Raw genomic sequence first — 13,312 nt, 5'->3', positions numbered from 1 at the left:
AGGTAGTGGGGCAAACTGAGCTGGCGGGAAGCATCAGTCAGCTGACGGAAGGCACGAATACGCACGATAGTGGCGAGCGAATGATATCAGTAAAGTCTTTCACCTACCTCACGCTGTTCATATTACACACATCATTCCAGATCTTAAAAATGGAGGCAGGTGCGAAGAGTACACTGGAGAAAAGATTCCTGCATAGGAAGTTGTATAAGAACGCCCGTGGTCGTAATCCTCCATGGAAAGATATGTATCGTAAGGTGTGTCTAGATGAAACATTTTGGGGCCATTTTTAAATGATTGACGTGTTTAGGATGCTAATTATAAACAGACATCAGGAAAGATCCAGTTTAGAAAACCATAGACGCCACTTAAGGTATTGACTGCTTTTATTGAACTCATTATACGTAATAGAAGTGCTTTAAAGGGGGAGCATTAATTGGAGCAATATTTTTCTCTTTTGAAAAGTAATATAGGGTTATGGTCAAGAATGAGATAAAAGTAAACAAAATACTAGAATGATTCAACATGATATGTCAACCTAGCTTTACCTAGAAGATGAGATCAATCTAATATTCAGTGATATTGAAATACACCAAAGACATTGTTGTCAATACATCTGCCATATTGTTTGCATGCTTTTCGAAAAATTAAACACTCGATGACCACTGAACACACTCCCCAGCAGCTGAATGCACACCACATTTTGAAAATCGAAAATACCCCAAATATATGTTTTTTGGAATGTTCTTTGAGCTTGGAATAGGTTCTTGTAGTTTCTGTTTTCCTTTCAGTCTCTTCATATTTTCCCAGATCATCAGAGCCCTTCTCACAGGTGTTAACTGCATCTGTAGATTTTATGTATATATATATATATATATATATATATATATATTTTTATACTTTGTCGCTGTCTCCCGCGTTTGCGAGGTAGCGCAAGGAAACAGACGAAAGAAATGGCCCAACCCCCCCCCCCCCCATACACATGTATATACATACGTCCACACACGCAAATATACATACCTACACAGCTTTCCATGGTTTACCCCAGACGCTTCACATGCCTTGATTCAATCCACTGACAGCACGTCAACCCCGGTATACCACATCGCTCCAATTCACTCTATTCCTTGCCCTCCTTTCACCCTCCTGCATGTTCAGGCCCCGATCACACAAAATCTTTTTCACTCCATCTTTCCACCTCCAATTTGGTCTCCCACTTCTCCTCGTTCCCTCCACCTCCGACACATATATCCTCTTGGTCAATCTTTCCTCACTCATTCTCTCCATGTGCCCAAACCATTTCAAAACACCCTCTTCTCTCTCAACCACGCTCTTTTTATTTCCACACATCTCTCTTACCCTTACATTACTTACTCGATCAAACCACCTCACACCACACATTGTCCTCAAACATCTCATTTCCAGCACAGCCACCCTCCTGCGCACAACTCTATCCATAGCCCACGCCTCGCAACCATACAACATTGTTGGAACCACTATTCCTTCAAACATACCCATTTTTGCTCTAGGAGATAATGTTCTCGACTTCCACACATTCTTCAAGGCTCCCAGGATTTTCGCCCCCTCCCCCACCCTATGATTCACTTACTTCCGCTTCCATGGTTCCATCCGCTGCCAGATCCACTCCCAGATATCTAAAACACTTTACTTCCTCCAGCTTTTCTCCATTCAAACTTACCTCCCAATTGACTTGACCCTCAACCCTACTGTACCTATTAACCTTGCTCTTATTCACATTTACTCTTAACTTTCTTCTTTCACACACTTTACCAAACTCAGTCACCAGCTTCTGCAGTTTCTCACATGAATCAGCCACCAGCGCTGTATCATCAGCGAACAACAACTGACTCACTTCCCAAGCTCTCTTATCCACAACAAACTTCATACTTGCCCCTCTTTCCAAAACTTACATTCACCTCCCTAACAACCACATCCATAAACAAATTAAACAACCATGGAGACATCACACACCCCTGCCGCAAACCTACATTCACTGAGAACCAATCACTTTCCTCTCTTCCTACACGTACACATGCCTTACATCCTCGATAAAAACTTTTCACTGCTTCTAACAACTTGCCTCCCACATCATATATTCTTAATACCTTCCACAGAGCATCTCTATCAACTCTATCATATGCCCTCTCCAGATCCATAAATGCTACATACAAATCCATTTGCTTTTCTAAGTATTTCTCACGTACATTCTTCAAAGCAAACACCTGATCCACACATCCTCTACCACTTCTGAAACCACATTGCTCTTCCCCAATCTGATGCTCTGTACATGCCTTCACCCTCTCAATCAATACCCTCCCATATAATTTACCAGGAATACTCAACAAACTTATACCTCTGTAATTTGAGCACTCACTCTTATCCCCTTTGCCTTTGTACAATGGCACTATGCAAGCATTCCGCCAATCCTCAGGCACCTCACCATGAGTCATACATACATTAAATAACCTTACCAACAAGTCAACAATACAGTCACCCCCTTTTTTAGTAGATTCCACTGCAATACCATCCAAACCTGTATGTTTTGGACAAGCACATGTATGTTTTGGACAATCACATGTTTACCAAATGGCGTCCTAGCTTCGTCTCTTTGGTGTATATCAACTGACTGTTATATCTCTCTTGTCTCTCCCCTGATGATGTGATTATTACACAAAAGTGCACTTGGGAACTTTTCATGTTTCATTTTCCCCGTGGACTCACAGGAATATCTTGATCACGCGCAAAATTGTGATCCTTTCCAATATATATATATATATTTTATTTATTTTGCTTTGTCACTGTCTCCAACGTTAGCGAGGTAGCGCAAGGAAACAGACGAAAGAATGGCCCAACCCGCCCACATACACATCCACACACGCAAATATACATACCTATACATCTCACTGTACACATATATATACACACACAGACATATACATATATACACATGTACATAATTCATACTGTCTGCCTTTATTTGTTCCCATCGCCACCCCGCCACACATGGAATAACAACCCCCTCCCCCCTCATGTGTGCGAGGTAGCGCTAGGAAAAGACACCAAAGGTCCCATTCGTTCACACTCAGTCTCTAGCTGTCATGTAATAATGCACCAAAACCACAGTTCCCTTTCCACATCCAGGCCCTACACAACTTTCCATATATATATATATATATATATATATATATATATATATATATATATATATATATATATATATATATTCATTATAATGAATTAGGTACAGTAGGGTTGAAGGTCAAGTCAATTGGGAGGTGAGTTTGAATGGAGAAAAACTGGAGGAAGTGAAGTGTTTTAGATATCTTGGAGTGGATCTGGCAGCGGATGGAACCATGAAAGCGGAAGTGGATCATAGGGTGGGGGAGGGGGCGAAAATTCTGGGGGCCTTGAAGAATGTGTGGAAGTCGAGAACATTATCTCGGAAAGCAAAAATGGTTATGTTTGAAGGAATAGTGGTTCCAACAATGTTGTATGGTTGCGAGGCGTGGGCTATAGATAGAGTTGTGCGCAGGAGGATGGATGTGCTGGAAATGAGATGTTTGAGGACAATGTGTGGTGTGAGGTGGTTTGATCGAGTGAGTAACGTCAGGGTAAGAGAGATGTGTGGAAATAAAAAGAGCGTGGTTGAGAGAGCAGAAGAGGGTGTTTTGAAGTGGCTTGGGCACATGGAGAGGATGAGTGAGGAAAGATTGACCAAGAGGATATATGTGTCGGAGGTGGAGGGAACGAGGAGAAGAGGGAGACCAAATTGGAGGTGGAAAGATGGAGTGAAAAAGATTTTGTGTGATCGGGGCCTGAACATGCAGGAGGGTGAAAGGAGGGCAAGGAATAGAGTGAATTGGAGCGATGTGGTATACCGGGGTTGACGTGCTGTCAGTGGATTGAATCAAGGCATGTGAAGCGTCTGGGGTAAGCCATGGAAAGCTGTGTAGGTATGTATATTTGCGTGTGTGGATGTATGCATATACATGTGTATGGGGGGGGGTTGGGCTATTTCTTTCGTCTGTTTCCTTGCGCTACCTCGCAAACGCGGGAGACAGCGACAAAGTATAAAAAAATATATATATATATATATATATATATGTGTGGAAGGTATTAAGAATATATGGTGTGGGAGGCAAGTTGTTAGAAGCAGTGAAAAGTTTTTATCGAGGATGTAAGGCATGTGTACGTGTTGGAAGAGAGGAAAGTGATTGGTTCTCAGTGAATGTAGGTTTGCGACAGGGGTGTGTGATGTCTCCATGGTTAATTTGTTTATGGATGGGGTTGTTAGGGAGGTGAATGCAAGAGTTTTGGAAAGAGGGGCAAGTATGAAGTCTGTTGGGGATGAGAGAGCTTGGGAAGTGAGTCAGTTGTTGTTCGCTGATGATACAGTGCTGGTGGCTGATTCATGTGAGAAACTGCAGAAGCTGGTGACTGAGTTTGGTAAAGTGTGTGAAAGAAGAAAGTTAAGAGTAAATGTGAATAAGAGCAAGGTTATTAGGTACAGTAGGGTTGAGGGTCAAGTCAGTTGGGAGGTAAGTTTGAATGGAGAAAAACTGGAGGAAGTAAAGTGTTTTAGATATCTGGGAGTGGATCTGGCAGTGTATGGAACCATGGAAGCGGAAGTGGATCATAGGGTGGGGGAGGGGGCGAAAATCCTGGGAGCCTTGAAGAATGTGTGGAAGTCGAGAACATTATCTCGGAAAGCAAAAATGGGTATGTTTGAAGGAATAGTGGTTCCAACAATGTTGTATGGTTGCGAGTTGTGGGCTATGGGTAGAGTTGTGCGCAGGAGGATGGATGTGCTGGAAATGAGATGTTTGAGGACAATGTGTGGTGTGAGGTGGTTTGATCGAGTAAGTAACGTAAGGGTAAGAGAGATGTGTGGAAATAAAAAGAGCGTGGTTGAGAGAGGAGAAGAGGGTGTTTTGAAATGGTTTGGGCACATGGAGAGAATGAGTGAGGAAAGATTGACCAAGAGGATATATGTGTCGGAGGTGGAGGGAACGATGAGAAGTGGGAGACCAAATTGGAGGTGGAAAGATGGAGTGAAAAAGATTTTGTGTGATCGGGGCCTGAACATGCAGGAGGGTGAAAGGAAGGCAAGGAATAGAGTGAATTGGATCGATGTGGTATACCGGGGTTGACGTGCTGTCAGTGGATTGAATCAGGGCATGTGAAGCGTCTGGGGTAAACCATGGAAAGCTGTGTAGGTATGTATATTTGCGTGTGTGGATGTATGTATATACATGTGTATGGGGGTGGGTTGGGCCATTTCTTTCGTCTGTTTCCTTGTGCTACCTCGCAAACGTGGGAGACAGCGACAAAGCAAAAAAAAAAAGATATATATATATATATATATATATATATATATATATATATATATATATATGGTTCCAACAATGTTGTATGGTTGCGAGGCGTGGGCTATGGATAGAGTTGTGCGCAGGAGGATGGATGTGCTGGAAATGAGATGTTTGAGGACAATGTGTGGTGTGAGGTGGTTTGATCGAGTGAGTAACGTAAGGGTAAGAGAGATGTGTGGAAATAAAAAGAGCGTGGTTGAGAGAGCAGAAGAGGGTGTTTTGAAGTGGTTTGGGCACATGGAGAGAATGAGTGAGGAAAGATTGACCAAGAGGATATATGTGTCGGAGGTGAAGGGAACGAGGAGAAGAGGGAGACCAAATTGGAGGTGGAAGGATGGAGTGAAAAAGATTTTGTGTGATCGGGGCCTGAACATGCAGGAGGGTGAGAGGAGGGCGAGGAATAGAGTGAATTGGAGCGATGTGGTATACCGGGGTTGACGTGCTGTCAGTGGATTGAATCAAGGCATGTGAAGCGTCTGGGGTAAACCATGGAAAGCTGTGTAGGTATGTATATTTGCGTGTGTGGATGTATGTGTATACATGTGTATGGGGGGGGTTGGGCCATTTCTTTTGTCTGTTTCCTTGCGCTACCTCGCAAACGCGGGAGACAGCAACAAAGTAAAAAAAAAAAAAAAGAAAAAAAAAAAAGGGGGGGGGGAGAAAGAATACTTCCCACGTATTCCCGGCGTGTCGTAGAAGGCGACTAAAAGGGGAGGGAGCGGGGGGCTGGAAATCCTCCCCTCTCAATTTTTTTTAATTTTCCAAAAGAAGGAACAGAGAAGGGGGCCAGGTGAGGATATTCCCTCAGTGGCCCAGTTCTCTGTTCTTAACGCTACCTCGCTAACGCGGGAAATGGCAAATAGTTTGAAAAAAAATATATATATATATATATATATATATATATATATATATATATATATATATATATATATATATATATATATATTTCTTTTTTATACTTAACCGCCATCTCCCACATTAGCGAGGTAGTGCAAGGAAACAGGCGAGGAATGGCCCAACCCACCCACTTGCACATGTATATACATAGATGCCCACACACGCACATATACATACATATACATTTCAACATATACTTAAATATATACATACATATACATTTCAACATATACTTAGATATACACAGACACATACATACATATAGATGTACATATCCATACTTGCTGCCTTCATCCATTCCCATTGCCACCTTGCCACACAAAATTAGCATCTTCTCCCCTCCAGCAAGGCAGTGCCAGGAACAGACAAAAAAGGCCACATTCGTTCACACTCGAGTCTCTAGCTGTCATGTTGTAATGCACTGAAACCACAGCTCTCTTTCCACATCCAGGTCCCAAAGACCTTTCCATGGTTTACCCCAGATGCTTCACATGCCCTGGTTCAGTCCATTGACAGCACATTGACTCAGGCATACTACATCGTTCCAGTTCACTCTATTCCTTGCATGCCTTTCACCCTCCTGTATGTTCAGGCTTTGATCACTAAAAATCTTTTTAACTCCATCTTTCCACCTCCAATTTGGTCTCCCGCTTCTCATTTCCTCCACCTCTGACACATATATCCTCTTTGGCAATCTTTCCTCACTCATTCTTTCCATGTGTCCAAAACATTTCAACACACTCTCTTCTGCTTTCTCAACCACACTTTTTATTACCAAACATCTCTCCTACCCTTTCATTACATACTGGATCAAGCATGTGTATGAGTAGGAAGAGGAAAGTGACTGGTTCCCCGTGAATGTTGGTTTGCGGCAGGGGTGCGTGATGTCTCCTTGGTTGTTTAATTTGTTTATGGATGGGGTGGTTAGGAAGGTGAATGCAAGAGTTTTGGAGAGAGTGGCAAGTATGCAGTCTGTTCTGGATGAGAAGGCTTGGGAAGGGAGTCAATTGTTGTTCGCTGATGATACAGTACTGGTGGTTGATTCGGGTTGAGGGACAAGTTAATTGGGAGGTGAGTTTGAATAGAGAAGAACTGAAGTGAAGTGTTTTAGCTATCTGGGAGTGAACTTAGCAGCAGATGGAACCTTGTAAGAAGAAGCGAGTCACAAGGGGGGGGAGCGAAGGTTCTGGGAGCATTGAAGAATGTGTGGAAAGTGAGAACGTTATCTCGGAGAGCAAAAATGGGTATGTTTGAAGGAATAATGGCTCCAATAATGTCATATGGTTGTGAGGCATAGGCTATAGATAGGGTTGTGTGGAGGAGGGTGAATGCATTGGAAATGAAATGTTTAAGGACAATAGATGGTGTGATATATATATATATATATATATATATATATATATATATATATATATATATATATATATATATATATATATATATTTATATATATATATATATATATATATACATATATATCCCTGGGAATAGGGGATTAAGAATACTTCCCACGCATTCCTCGCGTGTCGTAGAAGGCGACTAAAGGGGACGGGAGCGGGGGGCCAGAAACCCTCCCCTCCTTGTATTTTAACTTTCTAAAGGGGAAACAGAAGAAGGAGTCATGCGAGGAGTGCTCATCCTCCTCGAAGGCTCAGATTGGGGTGTCTAAATGTGTGTGGATGTAATCAAGATGAGAAAAAAGGAGAGATAGGTGGTATGTCTGAGGAAAGGAACCTGGATGTTTTGGCTCTGAGTGAAATGAAGGTAAAGGGGAAGAGTGGTTTGGGAATGTCTTGGGAGTAAAGTCAGGGGTTAGTGAGAGGACAAGAGCAAGGGAAGGAGTAGCACTACTCCTGAATCAGGAGTTGTGGGAGTATGTGGTAGATTGTAAGAAAGTAAATTCTAGATTGGTATGGGTAAAACTGAAAGTTGATGGAGAGAGATGGGTGATTATTGGTGCATATGCACCTGGGCATGAGAAGAAAGATCATGAGAGGCAAGTGTTTTGGGAGCAGCTGAATGAGTGTGTTAGTGGTTTTGATGCACAAGACCGGGATATAGTGATGGGTGATTTGAATGCAAAGGTGAGTAATGTGGCAGTTGAGGGAATAATTGGTATACATGGAGTGTTCAGTGTTGTAAATGGAAATGGTTAAGAGCTTGTAGATTTATGTGCTGAAAAAGGACTGGTGATTGGGAATACCTGGATTAAAAAGCGAGATATACATAAGTATACGTATGTAAGTAGGAGAGATGGCCAGAGAGCATTATTGGATTACGTGTTAATTGATAGACGCACGAAAGAGAGACTTTTGGATGTTAATGTGCTGAGAGGTGCAACTGGAGGGATGTCTGATCATTATCTTGTGGAAGCAAAGGTGAAGATTTGTGGGGGTTTTCAGAAAAGAAGAGAGAATGTTGGGGTGAAGAGAGTGGTGAGAGTGAGTGAGCTTGGGAAGGAGACTTGTGTGAGGAAGTACCAGGGGAGACTGAGTACGGAGTGGAGAAAGGTGAGAGCAAAGGAGGTTAGGGGAGTGGGGGAGGAATGGGATGTATTTAGGGAAGCAGTGATGGCTTGCGCAGGGGATGCTTGTGGCATGAGAAGCATGGGAGGTGGGTTGATTAGAAGAGGTGGTGAGTGGTGGGATGAAGAAGTAAGATTGTTAGTGAAAGAGAAGAGAGAGGCATTTGAGCGATTTTTGCAGGGAAAAAGTGCAAATGAGTGGGAGAGGTATAAGAGAAAGAGGCAGGAGGTCAAGAGAAAGGTGCAAGAGGTGAAAAAGAGGGCAAATGAGAGTTGGGGTGAGAGAGTATCATTAAATTTCAGGGAGAATAAGAAGATGTTTTGGAAGGAGGTAAATAAAGTGCGTGAGATGAGGGAGCAAATGGGAACTTCGGTGAAGGGGGCTGGTGGGGAGGTGATAACAAGTAGTGGTGATGTGAGAAGGAGATGGAGTGAGTATTTTGAAGGTTTGTTGAATGTGTTTGATGATAGAGTGGCAGATGTGGGGTGTCTTGGTCGAGGTGGTGTGCAAAGTGAGAGGGTTAGGGAAAATGATTAGGTAAATAGAGAAGAGGTAGTAAAAGCTTTACGGAAGATGAAAGCCAGCAAAGCAGCAGGTTTGGATGGCATTGCAGTGGAATTTATTAAAAAAGTGGGTGACTGTATTGTTGACTGGTTGGTAAGGTTATTTAATGTATGTATGATTCATGGTGAGGTGCCTGAGGATTGGCGGAATTCTTGCATAGTGCCATTGTACAAAGGCAGGGGGGATAAGAATGAGTGCTCAAATTACAGAGGTATAAGTTTGTTGAGTATTCCTGGTAAATTATATGGGAGGGTATTGATTGAGAGGGTGAAGGCATGTACAGAGCATCAGATTGGGGAAGAGCAGTATGGTTTCAGAAGTGGTAGAGGATGTGTGGACCAGGTGTTTGCTTTGAAGAATGTATGCGAGAAATACTTAGAAAAACAAATGGATTTGTATGTAGCATTTATGGATCTGGAGAAGGCATATGATAGAGTTGATAGAGATGCTCTGTGAAGGTATTAAGAATGTATGGTGTGGGAGGCAAGTTGTTAGAAGCAGTGAAAAGTTTTTATCGAGGATGTAAGGCATGTGTACGTGTAGGAAGAGAGGAAAGTGATTGGTTCTCAGTGAATGTAGGTTTGCGGCAGGGGTGTGTGATGTCTCCATGGTTGTTTAATTTGTTTATGGATGGGGTTTTAGGGAGGTGAATGCAAGAATTTTGGAAAGAGGGGCAAGTATGGAGTCTGTTGTGGATGAGAGAGCTTGGGAAGTGAGTCAGTTGTTGTTCGCTGATGATACAGCGCTGGTGGCTGATTCAGGTGAGAAACTGCAGAAGCTGGTGACTGAGTTTGGTAAAGTGTGTGAAAGAAGATATCTGGGAGTGGATCTGGCAGCGGATGGAACTATGGAAGCGGACGTGAATCATAGGATGGGGAAGGGGGCGAAAATTCTGGGAGCCTTGAAGAATGTTTGGAAGTCGAGAACATTATCTCGGAAAGCAAAAATGGGTATGTTTGAAGGAATAGTGGTTCCAACAATGTTGTATGGTTGCGAGGCATGGGCTATGGATAGAGTTGTGTGCAGGAGGGTGGATGTGCTGGAAATGAGATGTTTGAGGACAATATGTGGTGTGAGGTGGTTTGATCGAGTAAGTAATGAAAGGGTAAGAGAGATGTGTGGAAATAAAGAGTGTGGTTGAGAGAGCAGAAGAGGGTGTTTTGAAATGGTTTGGTCACATGGAGAGAATGAGTGAGGAAAGATTGACCAAGAGGATATATGTGTCAGAGGTGGAAGGAACGAGAAGTGGGAGACCAAATTGGAGGTGGATAGATGGAGTGAAAAAGATTTTGTGTGATCGGGGCCTAAACATGCAGGAGGGCGAAAGGCATGCAATAGAGTGAATTGGAACGATGTGGTATAGCGGGGTCGACGTGCTGTCAAGTATTTCTTTCGTCTGTTTCCTTGCGCTACCTCACAAACGCGGGAGACAAAAATATATATATATATATATATATATATATATATATATATATATATATTTTTTTTTATTTATATATTTTGCTTTGTTGCTGTCTCCCGTATCTGCGAGGTAGCGCAAGGAAACAGAAGAAAGAAATGGCCCAACCCACCCCCATACACATGTATATACACACACGTCCACACACGCAAACATACACACCCATACATCTCAATGTACACATATATATATACACACACACACACATACATATATACCCATGCACACAATTCACACTGTCTGCCTTTATTCATTCCCATCGCCACACATGGAATACCATCCCCCTCCCCCCTCATGTGTGCGAGGTAGCGTTAGGAAAAGATAACAAAGGCCCCATTCATTCACACTCAGTCTCCAGCTGTCATGCAATAATGCCCGAAACCACAGCTCCCTTTCCACATCCAGGCCCCACACAACTTTCCATGGTTTACCCCAGACGCTTCACATGCCCTGATTCAATCCACTGACAGCACGTCAACCCCGGTATACCACATGGAAAGTTGTGTGGGGCCTGGATGTGGAAAGGGAGCTGTGGTTTCGGGCATTATTGCATGACAGCTAGAGACTGAGTGTGAACGAATGGGGCCTTTGTTGTCTTTTTCTAGCGCTACCTTGCACACATGAGTGGGGAGGGGGATGGTATTCCATGTGTGGCGATGGGAATGAATAAAGGCAGACAGTGTGAATTGTGTGCATGGGTATATATGTATGTGTCGGTGTGTGTGTATATATGTGTACATTGAGATGTATAGGTATGTATATTTGCGTGTGTGGACGTGTATTCATATACATGTGTATGGGGGTGGGTTGGGCCATTTCTTTCATCTGTTTCCTTGTGCTACCTCGCAAACGCGGGAGACAGCGACAAAGTAAAATAAATATAAATAAATAATGACCCATGGTGAGGTGCCTGAGGATTGGTGGAATGCTTGCATAGTGCCATTGTACAAAGGAAAAGGGGATAAAAGTGAGTGCTCAAATTACAGAGGTATAAGTTTGTTGAGTATTCCTGGGAAATTATATGGGAGGGTATTGATGGAGAGGGTGAAGGCATGTACAGAGCATCAGACTGGGGAAGAGGAGTGTGGTTTCAGAAGTGGTAGAGGATGTGTGGATCAGGTGTTTGCTTTGAAGAATGTATGTGAGAAATACATAGGAAAGCAAATGGATTTATATGTAGCATTTATGGATCTGGAGAAGGCATATGATAGAGTTGATAGAGATTCTCTGTGGAAGGTATTAAGAATATATGGTGTGGGAGGCAAGTTGTTAGAAGCAGTGAAAAGTTTTTATCGAGGATGTAAGGCATGTGTACGAGTAGGAAGAGAGGAAAGTGGTTGGTTTACAATGAATATTGGTTAGCGGCAGGGGTGCGTGATGTCTCCATGGTTGTTTAATTTGTTTATGGATGGGGTTGTTAGGGAGGTGAATGCAAGAGTTTTGGAAAGAGGGGCAAGTATGCAGTCTGTTGTGGATGAGAGAGCTTGGGAAGTGAGGCAGTTGTTGTTCGCTGATGATACAGCGCTGGTGGCTGATTCATGTGAGAAACTGCAGAAGATGGTGACTGTGTTTAGTAAAGTGTGTGAAAGAAGAAAGCTGAGAGTAAATGTGAAAAAGAGCAAGGTTATTAGGTACAGGAGGGTTGGGGGACAAGTCAACTGGGAGGTAAGTTTGAGTGGAGAGAGACTGGAGGAAGTGAAGTGTTTTAGATATCTGGGAGTGGATTCGGGAGCGGATGGAACCATGAAAGCGGAAGTGAATCATAGGGTGGGGGAGGGGGCGAAAGTTCTGGGAGCGTTGAAAAATGTGTGGAAGTCGAGAACATTATCTCGGAAAGCAAAAATGGGTATGTTTGAAGGAATAGTGGTTCCAACAATGTTGTATGGTTGCGAGGAGTGGGCTATGGATAGAGTAGTTCGCAGGAGGGTGGATGTGCTGGAAAGGGTAAGAGAGATGTGTGGTAATAAAAAGAGAGCAGAAGAGGGTGTTTTGAAATGGGTTGGTCACATGGAGAGAATGAGTGAGGAAAGATTGACCAAGAGGATATATGTGTCGGAGGTGGAGGGAACGAGGAGAAGTGGGAGACCAAATTGGAGGTGGAAAGATGGGGTGAAAAAGATTTTGAGTGATCGGGGCCTGAACATTTAGGAGGGTGAAAGGCGGGCAAGGAATAGAGTGAATTGGATCGATGTGGTATACCGAGGTCGACGGGCGGTCATTGGATTAAATCAGGTCATGTGAAGCGTTTGGGGTAAACCATGGAAAGTTGTGTGGGGCCTGGATGTGGAAAGGGAGCTGTGGTTTTGGGTATTATTGCAAGACAGCTAAAGACTGAGTGTGAACAAATGGGGCCTTTGTTGTTTTTTTCCTAGTGCTACCTTGCACACATGATGGAGGGAGGGGGATGTTATTCCATGTGTGGCAAGGTAGCGATGGGAATGAATAAAGGCAGACAGTGTGAATTGTGTACATGTGTATAT

At 43.1% G+C, this 13,312-nt stretch overlaps 1 protein-coding gene across 3 annotated transcripts in view; it reads left to right on the top strand.

The window, feature by feature from the left end:
- Positions 1-13,312, top strand: part of LOC139757754 (RPA-interacting protein B-like) — a 54,961-nt gene continuing 41,649 nt past the window's right edge. The window contains exon 1 of one of the 3 annotated variants that reach the window (XM_071678523.1): positions 1-254. In XM_071678523.1, coding sequence (XP_071534624.1) covers positions 81-254 — 174 coding nt within the window. In that variant the 5' untranslated portion in view covers positions 1-80. The remainder of the gene's footprint in view (positions 255-13,312) is intronic. The other 2 variants (XM_071678522.1, XM_071678521.1) reach the window with 2 other exon arrangements.

This window comes from Panulirus ornatus, chromosome 28, assembly GCF_036320965.1.
Source record: "Panulirus ornatus isolate Po-2019 chromosome 28, ASM3632096v1, whole genome shotgun sequence".
Taxonomy (NCBI): domain Eukaryota; kingdom Metazoa; phylum Arthropoda; class Malacostraca; order Decapoda; family Palinuridae; genus Panulirus; species Panulirus ornatus.
Note: the sequence above shows the minus strand (reverse complement) of the source record. Positions and strands in the feature narration are given on the sequence as shown.